The sequence below is a fragment of the Otolemur garnettii genome, unplaced genomic scaffold, assembly GCF_000181295.1.
Source record: "Otolemur garnettii isolate 467f Iridium unplaced genomic scaffold, OtoGar3 scaffold00002, whole genome shotgun sequence".
Classification (NCBI taxonomy): Eukaryota; Metazoa; Chordata; class Mammalia; order Primates; family Galagidae; genus Otolemur; species Otolemur garnettii.
Genome location: NW_003852397.1, coordinates 31,144,702 through 31,163,919, shown reverse-complemented (window position 1 = coordinate 31,163,919; position 19,218 = coordinate 31,144,702). Strand labels below are relative to the sequence as shown.

Sequence of the window (19,218 nt, the reverse complement as noted above, 5' to 3'; positions counted from 1 at the left end):
AGTTACAAAGAGCTTCTTTCTTCAAAGGCCATGTGGCCCTGGATGGTACTTCCACACATAATATTTCTTCCCTTTGGGAAGTTACAAAGGAGGAAGAATGGTAATATTCAACTATTTTGAGTCATACCAACAAGGAATGGGGGAATAAACTGGTTTCCACATCTCTTCCAGACCAATGATCGTATGGTTGTCAAAGAAATATTCTAATTCCTATTTTTCAAAATAACATATCTGGGCTTTGGGGGATGACAGAGAGAGAGAGAGATAAGAAGAAAGACAGAGATGGGGAGGAGAGATCACACCCAAGACAGAAGGCTAAGAAGGAATGTTCAAAGGAACTCTGGAGCTTTGCCTTCTGGCGATTTGCCTCCCTCACATTTTAATTTGTTCTAGTATCTTTTTCTATCTCCCCCTCCTCTAGTTTTCTGCCTTTGTCCATATAGCCAAATGGTTGGAACACTTTTACCTTTCTTAAGGGCTCTAACAAAAGTTGTCAAAATTTCAAATACCGTGAGTTCTATTTAAAAATTTAAGCTTTGTTTTAAAAATATATATTTTTAGCATTACCCAATAGAACATTCTCCAATGATAGAAATGTTCCATAATTTTCACTGTCCATAGCCACTAGCCACATGTAACTATTGAACACATAACATGTGGCCAGTGTAACTAAGGAACTGAACATTTACTTTACTTTTAAATAGTTGTATTTAAGTTTAAATAGTTACCTGTGGCCAAAGGCTACTAAACCAGACAGCATAGCTCCAAACCATTATATTAAAGAGGAGTATTAAATGTTAGGCTCTGTGGTCTTTTGGGAACAAATCAAGCTTGGGCTGAATGCTATAAGAACAAAGTTTTGTTTTGTTTTGGTTTTTTTGTAGAGATAATCTCACTTTATCACCCCCTCAGTAGAGTGCTGTGGCATCACAGCTCAAAGCAACCTCCAGCTCCTGGGCTTAGGTGATTGTCTTGCCTTAGCCTCCTGAGTAGCTGGGACTACAGGCACTCGCCACAATGCCTGGCTATTTTTTTTGTTGCTGTTTGGTCAGGGCCGGGTTTGAATCCACCATCCTCAGTATATGGGGCCGGCGCCCTACCCACTGAGCCACAGGCAGCTGCCCTAAAACAAAGTTTTAATTCTCAAAATAAATGAGAGACAGGCTAGGTGGCTCTGATGGTTTGAAAACCCAGATAATTCCGTATTCTCACTATTCCTCCATCGTTCTCTTCCACTGAAACCTATCTTGCAATTGCAAAAGTGCTCATTAGAAATGCATAACCTCACTGGCAAATTCTTTTTCTTCCCCATTTTTCCTAGGGGTAGAAGGATCAAATTGTTTTGTCAGGGAAGTGAAGGAAGGAAGGAAAAAGAAGTGACTAAGATAGTGCAGCAATTACGGCATCAACTCTCCATAGCCAGAGGGTCTGCCTCCCAAGTGAGAGATTTGGAGCAGCCAGCCCAGCCCAGCCCCACACCTGGGCAGCCGGCTACTTGGAGCGGGTTTACCTACCGTGATGGAGGATTTCCCGGCTGTGTTCCCATGTTTCAGCAAGGATTTAGACAGCTTTCTCTGGGAAACAATCTGCATGAAAGGAAACAAAGGTGAAGATACTAGTTATGTATCTAAAGCTCCATTTTTGGTTTAATTTCTTTTCAAAACTCTGTACTCATAGCTCTACTTGAAATTATGACAATACTTATGTCCGTTTATATTCCAGGGCTTGTCCTTGGGCTTCTCCCTTCTTTCTTAGCCCCTTCTTTCTTTCCTTTTATGGTGTATAATATAAGAAAGTTATGAAGTGAGGAAGTACCAGATAATTCAGTCAATAGGAGGTGGCTTAATTGTTACTGAAAGATTTATATCAAAATTAGATGCACAATGCTGACTATGTATGTTAAGATAAAGTAGATAAGGCTTCAGAATGATCCCAAAATGGCGTTAAGCCTTGATGCAAAGTGTAGGATGGAGTGCAGGGAGGGAAAGGAACCCAAGGTCTAAGTATGCAGCTCCTGTGTCTATACCTCTATAGCTCTAATTTTAATATATTAATTAGGAAGCTATAAAGTCAGTCACCAGGAAGCTGATGCTGAGACGATCCAATAGGAGTAATTGGGGTCCTCTTCGTGATTCAGCGTCAGTGCACACATGCAATGACAACTACAATCATCATCAAAATCATCAGTGTAGTGAAAGCTATTCTTGGCAGAACCTGCCCAGTTTCCTGTCTCCCCTCTTTCTTCCTTTCTTGAAGGGGAGGTTTGGCAAGACATTGAAGCCTTGGTGGTTATGTAACTCATGATTTCCAAAGGACAAAAGGCAAAAAAAGTCCAGTTAAAAGCTGTGTTCATGCTTAGGCAGAACATCAGCTATTGTTGTAGACTGTTTCTATTTCAGATAGTTCCCAATGATGCGGCTTCCAAGTATTCATGGTCATGTATAATCCCCTCCCCTTGAGTGTGGGATGGACTTGTTTCTAATGAATAGTGATTGGATATTAGTTCTGAGATTAGGTCATAAAATGACTGTGACTTCCACCTTGCTCACCATTTGTCCTTCCTCTCATTCTCTCTCTCTCTCTCTCTCAGATTTTGCTCTGGAGGAGGTAAGTTACCAGGTTGTGAGTAACCCTACAGGGAGACCCATGCAGCAAGGAATTGAAGTGTCCAGCCAGCAGCCATGTGTCTAAGCTAAGGATCCTAAGTTGATCCTTGAGATAACTGGGCCTTGACTGTAGCCTTGTGAGAGACTTTGGTCCAGTGAACCCAGAAAAGCTATACCCTGCTTCCTAATACACAGAAACAGTGAGACAATAAATGTTTGCTTTATAAGTTGTCACGTCTTGGGGTAATATTTTATACAGCAATAAGTAACACTATTGTACATATATTATTCACAGATAGGGAAGGAAATCAGTGTGAAAGGCAGGGAAACAAGCTCATCCTTTAACATCCTCATACTTTTGTCTCTGTGTTAACGGTTAGGAAAATACCAAGAGCAGGCTAATGTCATGTACAAAATGTCCAGAGAACTTCCCTAGGGCAAGTGGATTTAAGGATCCTGATGTTTGCTCTGCTGTAATCTGAAGGAGAATATTTTTATAAAGAATCACCTGGTGAAGATGATGATGACAATGATGATAGCAATAGAAACTCCCACCTAAAAAGTACATACTATGTAGCAGATGCTCCATTAAATATAAAAATATTCATTTAGTCCCCTCTCTATGGCAGACGTGGTACTATGCACTAAGAATAGAGCGGTAAGCAAAATCAGATGCAACGTCTGACCCTATGCACCTTACAGCTTCTCTGTGGGGTCTTTCAGCGAGGAAAGTGGGGGAGAAATACAAATAAATGGCAAAACACAGTCACCCATTAGCAGTAGTCAGGTCAACATCTGACTAAGGAAAGGCAAAGTACCCCATTTCTCAAACAAATCTGGTTTCAACCCTTCTGCCCATTGTCACTGTGTTTCATTCACCTTGGTCACCTATTCCCATGGGTTCAAGTGACCCCCAAACCCTCTCAGTAACCCATGAGTCACATTACTAGGTATTGGGCAACTGTCTTTACAGACTGTATCATACAAGACCCACATGAACTTTATTCAAGAATAACAAGGGGGACTTATCACTAGCACCTAGATGGCTACAGCACTCTCTCCTTAACTTTTCTCGAAATTTGAACATTTCCATTTGCAAGGCAGGAAGAGAATACTGCTGTGTGCCAGCGCCTGCTTTTTAGCAATTATTAGGAAGACACACAATTCCTCAGGAAATATCCCTGCTTAAGAAATGGCCATTTGGATATACAAGTGGCTAATAAAGCAGGCAACAAAACAAACTTGTTACAGCCTTCAGGCATCCACCTTGGCTACAAAGAATGAGTAATTCGGGTTTCAAAGCTTTCATTGTAACAATGTGGACAAGCATTGAGTTGCCTTTGACGTTGCCATTCTTAGGACAGTTGAGCAAAATAGCAGGGAAGTCCAGCTGGAGTGGTGATCTATAGAGAAAAGCCTGTTTGTTGCAAATCCTACATATCGTGCCCACTTTGTCCCAGCTGTAGCAACTGCACCAGGTTAAAAAATGCCTTAGGTCTTGTCAGAGGATGAGAAAGAGTGACAGGGACTCACCTGGGCCACAGCTGACATTTGAGGCCAGCAAATGGCAAGCCTGCCCGACATCAAGGCTAAAGGGGAAGTCCTCTGATTTGATTCTTTATACCCTACGGTGGGATCACAGCTGCAAGCCTTAGTATTCAACAAAAGGGAAAGTGTAGGAGGAAATAGTAGTTGAAATAATCTGATCTGGGGAGTAATAATGATCTGGGGAGACGTTCTTCCTTGGTGAAGTGGACAACAGCTTCTAATAATATGGGTCCTCATTTTTAGGAAAGTGTTTCATTTAAATAAATGAGAACAAAGCTAGGTGAAGGAAAATCTTTGTGTCCAGTATTTCAATAAATGTATATTCAGCTGAAATTTCTTCCAAAGTCTTACCAAACAGTCATTTTCGGAAGCAGATAGTCATTTTTCATGAAACTGCTGTTACTAAAAATATATTTGGAATGTTTTCTTAATTAAGATGGTTACAATAACAAATATTTATTGAACATTTTCTATGTTCCAGGCAGTGTTCCTAGACTATAGTGGAAAGCAGAAATAGATTAAAAGTGTCTTTATAGGGCCAGGTTCTAGGCTTATGCCTGTAATCCTAGCATTCTGGGAGGCTGAAGTGGGTGGACTGCTTGAGCTCAGGAGTTCAAGACCAACCTGAGCAAGAGCAAGACGCCGTCTCTACTAAAAAACTAGCTGGATGTTGTGGTGGGTACCTGTTGTTCTAGCTACTCGGGAGGCTGAGGTAGGAGAATTGCTTGAACTCAGGAGTTTGAGGTTTCTGCAAGCTATGACACCATGACACTCTACTTAGGGTAACAGTGGAACTGTATCTCAAAGAAAAAAAAAAGAATTGTTATCATACTTTTACAGTCAAATCTCTCTTAGCCTGAATTAAGACTCTCCAAAGCATGTATTATGAAACTTTTATTCCTTAAAAGATAAGTATGAAAAAGTGTATAGATGTTTAGAAACCACAGATTTTAAAAAAAGTTTAACATCTCAACTGTAGGACATCAGCAGAGTTGTGGCTTGGAGTCCTATGAAATGAGCATTTTGTACACGTATCTGGCTCTGGAACCCTTTTGTCAAGGAGGATTTCTAGTGTTCTGCAAACTACTACTGCAATTACTAGGACCAGCATTACAGACAGACAGCTGGAGTTTCCTGGTTGCTCATTTATAGCAGACAGAGGAAATCTCCCCAGAATTGCTCTCAGGTATTCTTCCAGAGTTGGTAGGGCTTCCAGCAGCCACATTGGGCATTTTTTGCCTGAAACTTCTCTCTAGTATCTGCACTTACCATCCACAGACACGGCAAGGTGGAAGTGAGGAGGATTAACACCCTTTAGGAGCAGACTTGCCCCAGGAGTGGAGGTGAATCTGAGGTGTTTACTCTACACAGGAGGCGAATTTCCCAGTGAGATGAAATTCCAGTTCTTACAATGGTGATTGTTAGATGAAGCCCCCTTATTTTATTGGCTGCTTTCTCTCACCATCTGACTTCTCTGGGGCTCTGTTGCAGTTTCCTTCACTTCCCAAATAATCTACGTACCCTCCACTGTTTCTGAGGGAACACAAGCAAGACTCTCTGTGTCAGAGAATATGAAAAGCATTTCACACAAGTTATCCCATAAACGACATTTAATGATCAAACTCTCTCTTGTCTCCAAGCCACTGGGATGAGGGAACTGAGGCTTGAAGAAATGAAAGAGTTTGTCTAAGGTCACATAGTGTTATGGAGCAAATTGTGTCCCCCCCTAAATTCATATGTGAGAGCCTTTACCCCCAATGTGACCGTATCTGAGATAGAACATTTAAGGAGAAAGTTAAGGTTAAATGAGGCCTAAGGGTGGGGCCCTAATCTGATAAGACTAGTGTCCTTATAGGAAGGCGAAGGGACACTGACCACAGGCAGGCTTATTCTCTCCCCCGCCCTGCCTCCCCCCAACTCTTCCTTCTTCCTCTTCCGCCTTCTCTTTCCTCTCCTTCCCTTCCCTGCCCCCTCTCTTCCCTTTCTCCCTTCACTTGATAATTTTTATTCATTTTTCAAGATTCACATTAGAAATTTGCAATCATTGCCAGGGCAGGAGGAAAATGGAGTGTGGAACCATGAAGGACTTTTCCCTTGCTGCTCACATACAGTGCCATTGCCCCACCTCATCCCCTGCAACAGCAGCAGAAGTTAGGCCTGGGAGCTTGTTAGAAACCCAGAACCTCCGTCCCAGACCTCCTGGATCAGAATCTGCATTTTAATGAGAAATTAAATGCAGGTATTTTAAAGGTCCCTTAAAGTTGAGAAGCTCTGAGCTAGAAAGGGATAATGGCACGTAGACAAACAATTTTAGTATAACATGATCAGATTTTAAAGATTTATTTTAAGAAGGGCTTTTAAATTAATCTGCTGATTTGGACTTTCATTAATGGACAAAAGTTGGAGGAGCAGGGGAAGGCACAGTGCTGAAGCTTTCTCAGCCACTCTGAGGGAGGATGGGTGTTGTGCAGGGGTGCGTGCAGTTTATATAAATTCAGTATAGGCCTCAGCTCCCCCTGGAGACCTACGAAAGGACCACCTTACAGAGGATGGTTCAGAACAACAGACACAACAGGTAATCTATCGGTTTGGGCTTCCTGTTTAAGCTCTCTATTCAGCAGGGTTCTAATTACTTCAAGAGTAATTACAGGCATTTGCCCTCTCTCTGACTTCATTAGGAAGGGATGGAGTGAAGGGAAGTTTTAAAGTGAGATTTATGGACAGTTTGTGTCTTAATTATTCACCTTTGCCTCATCTCTTGAGTAAGTCCCCATCACCATCACAAATGACCCAGCTCAGCTATTAGTGAGAGGTCACCTTCACCCTCTCCCCACACCTCACCCTGCATCCAGCCATACCATGTGGCAGTCTGGAGAAAGAAGAAAGGGCTGTATCTCCACACTGCCCAATGCCAGGGCCAGAGCTTTTGGTCAGGTCAGGGCACATGGTATCTGCCCAATGCCTTTGATGCATTGTGACTGGTATTCAGGGAGGCTGGTGACCAAATATTAGCAGACCATAGGACATAGGAGGATTGAGGGAATTCTTTGACCATTTTTAAGTGAAAGACACAAACCCCAGCTTTGAGGTACTATAGTTAGACTTAGTATTTTTTATAATTGCCAGTTAACAAATAAAAGGACCACAGTCTCAAAGATAATTAAGGTCACACAACTATTAAAGGATCATAATAAATGCTGCTTTGAGACCCGTGATAATGTGACAGCTACTGCTCTCAAGTGCCTGATGTGTATTGACTCATTAAATCCTCCTGACAGCTCTCTGAGCTACTATCACATGCCCTTATGGTTGAGAACACTCAAGTTTAGAAACTCTGCTACTTTTCTATGTCTGCCATAACAAATGACCACAAACTTTGTGATTTAAAACAACAGGAATTTACTCCGTCATGGATCTGGCGGGCAAAAGTCTGGGATCAGGTGTTAGCAGGGCCACAGGCTCTGCAGAGGCTCTGGGGAGATTCTGCCTCTGGTCTCTCCCAGCTCCCAGGGGCGGCTATGGTTCTTTGGCTAGTGGTTGCCTCTTTCCCTTCTTCACATGGCCCTCATCTCTCTGCCTGTGCCTCTTCTCTGTGTGTCTCTCGTAAGGATATTTGTCATCCTTGGTTAATATATATCCTCTTGAGAGCCTTCACTTAGTTAGATCTGCAAAGACTCTTTTTCCAAATAAGGTCATATTGACAGCCTTTAGGACTCAGGACGTGGACATATCTTTTTGGCTCACTACAACAAGGGTAGGTTACTTGCTCAAGGTTCCACACCCAGTAAAAAGTGGGGTTAGGATATGAACCTAGACAGCTCAGTTCCAGAGTCCACGGTCCTAACTGCTCAGCTCTTCTCTCCTGACAAATATCCAAGGCAGGGCTTGATTCAGGCCCTGGACTGCACTTCACCACAGTGTTTTTCAACTTTTTTTGTAATTTCACGGCACACTTGAACCTATAGTTAAATTTCTGCAGTACCCTTAAATATGTTGGTCAAAAAATTTTAAAAGAGTTAAAAAAGAATATACTTATTGTGCTATGAATGCCTTTCAAAAATAATTTAATTAATGATCTTTAAAAAATTTTGAGGCACATCCAAGATCCTCTCATGGCACACCAGTATACCATGACATCCCAGTTGAAAATCACTGCATTACCAAATATGAAATGTGATTCACACTTACTCTTTGTCTTCAGAGTGTAGGGAAGTCCTGCTCACTTAGACCACTGCAATCCCCCCTTCACTAGCCCCCAACTTCACTCTTGCTATATAACATAGGGTGAAAATCACACATGAGGCTCTGAGTGCTGGCCCTGGTGTGGGATCTGGGCCAGGTTAACTTCTTCGAGCTTCAATTTCCTTATCTGTGAAATGGTGATTATATTTTCTATTCCACAGATTTATTATGTACACAATGAGGATTAACAAAATCCCAGCAGCTAGGAAATACTACTTTCCTCCTCCTTTTTTTCCCCATCCAGTCAATCCCCACACAGAGATAGTCACATGTTGGCTTGGACTGGCAGTGGGTTCTGGCAGTGGCAGGGGAGACAAATGACAGATAATGGAGAGATTTAAGACACTGAGTTGATGGAGTTTCATGACTGATCAATGGGCTGTGGGGTAGAGTGTGAGGGAAAGCTTGCAGGTTTGCTCTGGAATCTGGGAGGACAGATGTGCTATTCAGGGAGCCAGATGCATGGGAAGGAGCAGGTGTGGGGGCATCGAGAGGGTGGGAGGAGAGAGTGAGCTCAGTTTGGGGCTGCTGAGTTTGAGATGTCTGTAAGCCATACAAGTGGAGTTAGTATCTAGAGAATGTTGAATACACGAGTCTGGGCTCAGGGGACGGTCCTCAGCTGGGAATCTCCAATGCATAGATGGCAAAGCCAAAGGCAAAGGCTGATAGAGAATGCCATATTGAAGAAAGAAAGAAAAGGGTCTGAGAGTGACATAGTTTCCTAGGCTGAGACTCTTCACTCCATTCTACCCTTAGCCCCTGAATCAATCCCCTGTAGGGACCAGACTCTAAGACCAGGAGAGGGGTGAGGGAGGACACACACTCCTCTGTGTCCTCCCTGCTCAGGCTGAAGCTAGCAAAAATGTTGGCAGTGGGAGGCATGTCTAATTCAAGGCAGAGGCTGTCCTCTTGTTTAATGGGGACAAAGCTTCAAAATAAACAAGATAAAAAGTTGGAGGCATTGGGCAGAGCCTGTGGCTCAAAGGAGTAGGGCCCTGGCCCCATATACCAGAGGTGGTGGGTTCGAACCTGGCCTCAGCCAAAAACTGCAAAAAAAAAAAAAAGTTGGAGGCATTACTGAGGATGCAAGAGAAAAAGCAGCTTTGGGCACTGTACAGGGGCCTGTTAGTTGTTAGTGTTTCCATGTGGATATTTGGCAGTTTGTATCAAGGACCTTAAAATGTGTGCTTAAATATTCCAATGTTATTAATTCTAAAAAATATTGACAAGGACATAAAGATATACTATATAATATAATATGGCATTCATCACAATGTCGTATGTATTATTCTAGAAAATTGGAACTAGCCTTAATGTCCACAGTAAGGGACATGTTACTTGAATTTCAGTATCATGGAATATCATGTGGTCTTTAAAATAAATGACGTAGAAGTATGTGCATTAACACTGAAAGATGTTTGCTATACATACATATATTTGTAAAAGTAAGCAAGCAAAAAAGCATGTATGTGACCTAATGTGCTGAAAAAAAAGAATGTATGTCTATGCGAACAGAAAAAATATGTAAGAATATTCACATAAAATCTTTTGTAGTTATCTCTCAACAGTGGGCTGAAGGGTAATTTTATTTTTCTTCATATTTCTGAATAGATTTTGCAAAGAGCCTATATTGTCTTCAAATACAGAACAATAAAACCATATCCTGAAGATAATGTGATAGAAGGATAGAGAATCTTCCTTAACTTAAGCTGATATCATCTGGAGTAAGATGAATGTCTGGAGGAAGGGGCTGGGATGCAGGCCCCGCAGCCTCTAACAGAACTGAGGGAGGATCAAGGAAGCAAAAGACGCCAGCAGTGGTTTAGTTCACTATCTGGTGAACCTGGGGATCCAGGGATTGAAACATCTTGTTCCTGTAGACCCATGAATGATGCAGGCTTTGCCGGTGTTTCCCAGAGAACAGCCATATTCTAAATCAGTGGTTCTCAACCTGTGGGTCGCGACCCATAGGAACTATATTAAAGGGCTACTGCAGTAGGAAGGTTGAGAACCACTGCTCTAAATCTTCAGTTAAAACTGCTGGCAAGGGGATGGTTACAGACTGGCCGAGGCACAGAATTGCTTAGTAGTTGAGGTAGGGATATTGTTTCTGTGTCAAAAGGCTTGGATTTAGTTCATGGCTTCCCCCACCCTTGCAAACTGTAGGTAACTAAGCGAGTTACCTAAAGGTTTAAGTACTTAGCAGCAAAATGAGAAAATAACAGCACCTACCCTTCACGGAGTTTCTGAGGATTGAATAAGATGGTTGGTTCAATGTTTTTGCCGTAGGGTCTGGCCATATATAAAAACATTTGTTCTTCCCTCTGCTTGGGACACTTTTCTGAAAGTCTTTGCACAGCTCATGCCCATACTTTCACACTTTACTCTGGACTCTTCTCAGGAAGGGCTTCCCTGACATTCCTATCTAAATTAGCCCCCTCTTCCCACCACCCTCTATGCCTTATGGCATTTGTATCTTCTTTTTATTAGTAGTATCTGTTCTTATAATATGTACAGGTAAGTTCCATGAGACAGGGCTGTGCTCTCTTTGTTCTTGGCTGAATCCCCAGTTCCTAGAAGAATGTCTAACATATAGTAAGTGCCCAATAAATGAATGAAAGAATACATACAGGTTTTATTTGAATAAGTAACTATATTAGCTTTTTATTGTTATTGCTAGTATTACATAGATGCATTATCCATTGAATGAATGAATGAATAAACCTGTTACGTTCACATTATTGTTATCCTTATTTGATTTGTAAGCAATAGATCTATGCCAAAGGAATGATGGGGCCTAAATATGTATAATAAGTTGCTTATACCTTTTCTCCAGGAATATTTCAGATAAACACCCCGAGGTAGGGCACATCTATTGCAGACTGATGTCAGAGGTCTGTCTGAACTGTGAGGAAAAGGCTTTAGCTATAGGAATCAACTTATCAACTTGGGGGGAAGGATGCTTCTTCCTTGACCTCTCTGAGCAGCTTTATAGTGACAGCACTCAGGAAGAATTGCTACTCCACTTTTTCTAATTTGCAAAGGGTTATAGGAATTGAATGCAATTTGGTAGGCTATGGGATATAATGGGAAGGCAGGTAGTGAAATCAGAATGACTTAGGTTTGAATTGTTGCTCTGCAATTTACTGTCACTGTGACCTTTGGTGAATTAGTTGAGCTCTCCAAACCTAATTCTTAATTCTATCAAGTGGAGCTGATACTGGCCTTGCATAACACAATACCTGGGATACAACAAGAACTCCTGAAAATCAATGTTGTCCCTTCAATTGACCCCTTAGAAGGAAGGCAGTAGGAAGACCTGGGGAATAAATACATAAAGGGATACTGATCTTTTTCTTTCTTTCTTTCTTTTTTTTTTAGAGACAGGGTCTCACTTTGTCACCTTCAGTAGAGTACTATGGTGTCACAGCTCACAGCAACCTCCAGCTCTTGGGCTCAGGCAATCCTCCTGCCTCAGCCTCCCAAGTAGCTGGGACCACAGGCACCTGCCAAAACGTTCAGCTATTTTTTGTTACAGTTTGGCCAGGTCAGCTTTGAACCCACCACCCTTGATATATGGGGCCAGCACCCTACTCAGTGAGCCACAGGCGCCACCCCCGATCTTTTTCTTATTATATAAAGCAAAAGCCCAGAGGAAACAGACCTTAGGGGAAAGAAAAGAGTAGTGAGTACCCTGACTGAACTGAAATGCCTGGAGCTGGATCTTTGCTCTGCCACTTAGGAGGCATGTACTTTTGACCCAGTGATGATGGTGATGATACTGCTGATAGCACCAAGCTCATGAATGCCTGGCACTTGATCAGCTCTTAGAAAACATTAGCTATGAAAATGGCCAGGCGTGGTGGCTTACTCCTGTAATCCCGGCACTTGGGAGGCCAAGGTGGGTGGATTGCCTGAGCTCACGGTAGGAGACCAGCCTGAGCCAGAGCCAGACCTCGTCTCTAAAAATAGCCAGACGTTGTGGTAGGTGCCTGTTGTCCCATCTTCTTGGGAGAGTGAGGCAAGAGAATCACTTAAGCCCAGAAATTTCAGGGGGTAATACAGAGATGCATGCACTGGCCTGGATAAACTCAGCACTGCTGTTTTCTTCCCTATTTAAACCTTTCTGATTCCATTGGGTCCCTGTCAGCAAGTTTACTATAATTCCATTTTTCCTTACTTGAATCTCACTGGGGAGGGAGAGGTTAAGAGAGTATCTGCTCCTTTGTTTCTGATGGCTGGCTTGGGATGTGTACTGACCTGAGCCTCCTGGTGGGCAGATGCTAAGAGTGAGTGAGGCAGAACCGTGAGTGATGGGCTCGATCAGGGCCTCACCTGGAGCTTGGGCTCAGGCATATGCACCTTTGCTGACCTGTGTTGGTGCACATAGCAGCCCCAAAGCCTCACATTCCATCCAAACAAAGTTAATAAATTCATACCCAGCCTCATTTTGTCCTTGAATCTGAAACCGAGACTCCTGGGGATGATTTTCTAAACCAAGCAGTTATTGTTTTTCTCCTCCCTAAGATTGATTAGATGAATTCAGAGTTAAAAATATTTTCTTCCCAAATAAGGCTTGAACTAGAGATTAGGCTTTGGGGGAATCTCAGAACCTCTCTGCAGTTCCAGTGATGCTTCCTTAACTTATTTGTTGTTGGTGCTCCAAGCCCTCCAGGGCCTCTTCTGTAATCAGAAATAATATCACAAAAGATCAGAATCTGATTAGCCAGCCCAACTCCCCTCCCTGTGGACAAAGGGCTGGAGATTAACATCTGCAAATTGATGTCTCAAAAACCTAACAGAAAGCTCAGGCTCAGAAAATACCTCACCCAAAAGGATATCTCACAAATTCCTTAAATTAGAATTCTTTACAGTTTTAAAGTTCTTCAAAAGTTTAAGGATCTCTACAATGCTTATGAGTTTTATTCTCCCACTTGAGGTCTTTGAAGTTGGCAGGAAGGCCTCATTATGATGTTTGTACGAACATGGATTATATTTTTTTCTGATTATAGTTGTGATGCATTTTCTCTTAGAAAATATGGGAAAACACAGACATGACAATACAAGTGTCCCACAACCTAGGTGTCGTCACTGTTAATATTTAAAAATATATCCTAGGCTGGATGCAGTGGCTCATGCCTGTAATCCTAGCACTCTGCTAAGCTGAGGTGGGTAGATTGCCTGAGCTTATGGGTTCAAGACCAGACTGAGCAAGAGAGAAACCTCATCTCTAAAACTAGCCAGGTGTTGTGGCTGGCACCTGTAGTCCTGCTACTCAGGAGGCTGAGGCAAGAGGATCGCTTGAACCCAAGAGTTTGAGGTTGCTGTGAGCTATGATGCCATGACACTTTACTGAGGGCAACTAAGTGAGATTCTGTCTCATATATATATAATATATATATTTATTTATATATATTTATATAATTTTTAGATATATATATATCCTCCCAGGCCTGTGGCCCATGAAGAAATGAAGACTTTAACAGAACCATATTTTTAATCCCCTGTTGGGAGAGTTTAACTTTCTTATGCTTGATATTCTGAAAAGTGTATGATATTCAGTAACCTTATAAGCAGCCTAAACAAAAGAAAAATCCAGCAATCTTTGTAAGTTTTAAAATAATTTTAGAAAACTTTATAAATACTTCAAAATATTATTTTTATTAAAAAAGGTATTTGGCAGAGAGTTAGTTTGGGGACTAATATATCATTTGGTGAATTGGCTTTTTGATTATTAGACATCAGCAAATTAGCCATTAGTCACATTGGTAATTCAGTTTATGGGGCTGAATCAAAGCCTTATCAAAGGTTCCCAGGATGCTGATAACTGAGAAGGTGCAGCGAGATGGCATTTTCAGGAGCATGGCAGGGCTGAAGGATGAGAAGGGCGTGTGTAAACACCATGCAGACAGGGATCCAGCTTAGATTTATAGCCAGCACTTCAGAGCTGGGTGGAAGCGGGGTTGGAATGAAAGCTGGCTGGAAACAACTGAACAGGAGCTGTGGTGAAGGTCCTGGCAGCTGCCTTCAGACCCAGGTGGCATATATGCCTCCCTGTATGGGTGGGCAGGTCTAGGGCACACTGGTAGGGTGGGCTGGGTGCCCTGCACTAGCCTGGCTTAAAGGGTTAGGACCAGGACAAGCCCCTATAGCTGTTTTTCAGCATTGGTATGTTAGTCTTTGCACATCTTTATATAATTCCCTATCTCTTACCTTCCCCCTCTGCACCAATATGGAGCTAGGAGAGGTAGCATATGACTCTGACTGTATATGGAACAGGGTGCGTAAACACAAGCCCACTTTAATTGCCACTAAACGTATCGCTTTAAAACTATCTTTGAAATTAAATAGAGCCAGGGAGTTGTTTTCTGGGGTGAACTAAGTAGGATGATATCATCGGTGACTGGATGACATCTATGACTTAACATGTGGGAAATACCTCATGCTAAGACATAGATAAGTGAGAAGGGGTGGGGGTCACAGAGCATCCTGAAAAGTGATGAGAATTCAGGAAGGGACGCTGGATTTCAGAAACAAAGGGAAAAAAGAGGTGAATGAAAATAATTGATGATTAGAACTGGAAATAACTTAGAGGTGAATAATCCCAAACCTCCCTTCTATAGACAAGGTCACTACATCACAGAGTGGGAAACCCAAACTACCAACGGGCACAGAGAGAGTTGGTGGCAGATCTAATACACAGGACTCATGACTCCTGTCCAGGACACTAAAGATTTAAAGGTATACAAGGAGGACTCCAGAGAAAGCATGGCAATTTCCCTAGGATCTGAATCTACTATTACTTGCCTGATAAGAAGGCACAGAAAAGGCAAGAATTAATTTTATTCTCTGTGTAAAAGTTGGAACTTGTTCACCCACAACCACCCTGCTTAAATCGCACCTGTCTACAAGCAAAACAGCTTGTCAGCAGTAAAGATCGGTACCACTTCCCGGGATTTCTGAGCCAGTCCATGGGAACTGAGTTGGAGTGATCACTCATGATGTCATTCTTCACTCATGCGGCTTCCACTTGCTGTAATTCTGCAAAGTTAGGGCAATCTTTTCATGTGAGAAGCAGAAGGAAAATGAGTTGCCTGCTCTCATGTGTACATCTGACTTTCTTGGGCCACCAATTTTATGCCTTGAGGATATTAGATTTTATACAATAAAAAGCTAACCTGTGGAATTTTGCGGTGGGTACTGAGTTTGGAAACTACTATCAGCATCCTTATACAACCTGTGTGCACCAATTAGAGCCACCCTGACCCTAGACCAAATCCCTTTTTATCAGCAGCTTGTGGTCTGCTCAGCTTTTCAGGAGCTACTGTGGCTGAAAGAACCCTACCATTCACCTGATTCAGGATCAACAGTCTGGATAACAGGTCCATTTAACTACATTTAATGGATGGGAGAAAAAACTCTGGCAATCAAGATCTTCGGGCTGTGTACATGGTCCTTTGTAGGAGTGTAAATTTATGAACAATTCTTTTTTCTGTTCTATAGATTTTTTCTTTTCTCTTTTCTTTCTTTCTTTTTTTTTAGCCAGCATTGGGTTTGAACCCACCACCTCCGGTCTATGGGGCTGACACCCTACTCCTTTGAGCCACAGGTGCCGCCCTAGATGTTTTCTTTACCCTCTTTAATTTCTTCAGATAATTGCCTGAAATATAGTTCCTTTCATAATTAAAACTAGTGGTATGGTGTCCAAGACTCATTAGCATTCCCCCTACACATGACACAGGGGTAGGGTTATCAAAGGACAATCTCTGGACCAGCAGAATCAGTAGCATCTGGGAACTTAGGAATGCAAATTACTAGATATCTTCCTAGATCTTCTGAATCAGAAACTCTGGGAATAAGGCCCAACAATTTGTATTTTAATGAGCCCCCCAAGTGATTCTAATATACATTCAAGTTTGAGAACTGCTGTTCTGTGGGAGAATGATGCATTATAGATCTCTCCTGAATAAAGGTCAGAGGCATCCTGCATAGCCTAGGACTCCTTCAAGGCATCACTGATCTTCTTATTCTTGTGATGACAGAAATCCAGAAGTTCTTGGTTTTAACAGAGTTCCTTTGAACTATGGGGGAAGAAATACACTAAACTACAGCCACCCAGGAATGACAGAAGGGACTTCACATGGTTGCAATTGTCCTTTAAGCTATAGAGAAGAAACCCAGAAGCAACCATGGAATTTGGATAAGGGGGTTGTTCAACAAGCTTGAGTGTGAAAGGAAGTCCAAGAGGGTGCACCTGCTGGGAGCTGGCTTGTAAAATTCTGCTTTGGGGACATTGACACTCACCCTGACACTTTCTAAGAAGCCCTATTATATTTAAACATAATTTAGGATGCAAATCGGAGAAAGATGACCAAGGATATTTGCAAGAGGATTCTTAGTTTGCCTGTATCAGCTCTGGGTAAGATGAACTTAAGAAGAAACAAAATAAAACATCAAAAAATTAGCAAGGTGAATTCCAACTTGGCTTTGCTTTGATAGATGCTACTTTATTATTTATACTAGTTCATGACAAGCTATTAGAGTACATGGAAATGTCATAAAGGGCTTTGGAGCTAAACAAATCTGCATTCAAGTCCCAGCGGCACCACTTACTAGCTGCGTGACCTTAGATAACTTACCTTGCTTTACTCAGTCTCATTTTCCTCAGCTGGAAAATGGTCGTAATCGTAGCACCTACCTCCCAGAGGTATTGTGCTGATTAAATGAAGTGAGATGTAGCAACTGTCTAGCCCAGTGACCGGTAAATAAAAGTGCCTTGGGGAAAGTTACTCTCTGTATTTATTATTTTTATTATTTGTGATACATTGTCTATTGTCTTTGGTGGATGAAGAAGTGGGGAAACAGAAGAATGAAAGAGTGAATTAATAAGCAGGGAAAGAGCAAATGAAGTCAGCTTGCTGTTCTAGGTAGTGAGCGATGACATCTCTCCTTATATACCCTCTGTCGGGTACAGCAGAAAAGAGGCTTAGCTTCTCGCCTCCTGCCATGCAACAGCAATCTAAAGGTCTCCGAGCTCACCCAGAAGGAGAACACAGCTTCCTGAGCACCCTGTGTCCCCATGATTTGCCCCCCCCATCCATCTGCCAAGAACATGCAATTCAGCCTTGAGTCCTCCGAGGACCTGCGCCTTCGTTTGCTTTATTTGGCATTTTTGCTCAGTGCAAAGTCACTCGCTGTGCTTGTACTCAACTTCATGGCCTATGCCAGTTTCCAGCATGCTGAGGGCTGCTATTTTCCTTTTCTAAAGGCCAAGTGTCCTGCTGTTTCACAAGGCAGAGTGAGAACGTGGCAAATTCAGATGGACAGCTGAGTACCCTAGGAGCTTTCAGGAGACAGGCTCTGAATGTGTAACTTCCTGCATAGCTTTTGGGAAGTCACTTTATCTCCCCTTTGGGGCCTTAGTTGTGGCCATATAGGCATTGAAAAATCTTCCCCAAATTATTTCAGAGATCTGATTTAATACTATTTATACCTAAAAATAGTAAGAGAAGAATAAATACACATGTGCACACACACACACAACACTTCAAATCCTTTCACTATACAAAATCCTTGATAACCTTGAGACAATATACATTCAGTTTTACTAATTACACAGGCTGTGGTGCTCCCTTATGTTTTCACCCTTTGTATCCCCCCTTCACTCTGTAAACAATGCCAGGTCCTGTGGGTGTTGACTCTTCCCACCCTTTCCCTGGGTCTCCTCCCATTGGTCGGTCACAGCTTCCACAGTCTAAGAGCTCCACCCATGCCAGGGGCATCGCTGAGCACCTGAAATGCATTAGCCCCCTCCATCCTCCTGATGCTTCTTTAGGTCAGCACTATTATTTCCATCCTGCAAATGAGGAAACCGAGGCTTAAATGGCGGCAGGAATTTGCCTCTGGACAAATGACTTGAGAGCAGCTGAGCTGAGATTTGATCCCAGACCATCAGGCTCCATGACATAAAAACTTGAGTGTTATAAAACACTGTCTCAGACCCAACCCTGCCATTGCCTGGGTTTCTAAGCCTTTCCCAGGACTAGCCATTCCTCAGCCTCTCCTGCGACTAGCCACTCCTCTCCGTATAAAGGAGAAGGAATCTTCTTTACTACTGGAGTTATAGAGAAGGAAAATATCAGTGGTTTTTCTTCTGGCTTGATCACTACAGAGAAGAAGAATTTAGAGAAAAGAGCAAAAGTTTCATCACACCAAAGTGTCACAACCTGCGAAACTATGAAGGGTGGAGGAGTTCTGCCCACCCTCCCCAGAGCTCTCGGTACAAATGGATTTGTCTGGTATGTTACTGTCTGTGAAGAAGACACTCAACAAATGTTTTGATTTCAAGACAAAATAAAATTCACACTTTTTATATGAAAGAGAGTAGAAAGAGATCTTGCATACTCACAGTTTTTTTATAAGTCTTTTATGCTTTGTTCATCTATGGCATATTCAATGAATTTCCTTCAGAAATAGAATAATCTCTTTGAGAGATTCCATCCACTTTTATGTTATGAGCTATTATCAACTACAGTCAGCTCCCAAATCTATACATTCTGTTGTCTACTCCAGATCCACGTGGTCAGCTGCCAACTGGCAATCTCCTCTAAATTTTTGCTGACATCTGATCTTACCAGGCCAGCATCACATCTATCCCTCACCCCAAAAGGACTAAGTCCCCTCAAAGACAATCAAATCACTCTTCCTGTTACTTAAGCCAGATACCTGCAGAGAATACCTCCCTCACCTAATCTCATGGCTTATTGATTTTGCTCTTGGGCAGACTTTCTTCTGGGCCTTTCTTTTCAGCTTCCACATCCAC

General features: G+C 42.3%; 1 protein-coding gene across 2 annotated transcripts in view; it reads right to left on the bottom strand.

Annotated features, from left to right (window-relative positions):
• The window catches only part of CPNE4 (copine 4), a 467,500-nt gene that overhangs the window by 132,765 nt on the left and 315,517 nt on the right, over positions 1 to 19,218 (bottom strand). For both annotated transcript variants that reach the window (XM_012804939.1, XM_003781701.2), the window contains one exon: positions 1,515 to 1,586. In XM_012804939.1, the coding sequence (XP_012660393.1) occupies positions 1,515 to 1,586 (72 nt within the window). The remainder of the gene's footprint in view (positions 1 to 1,514; positions 1,587 to 19,218) is intronic.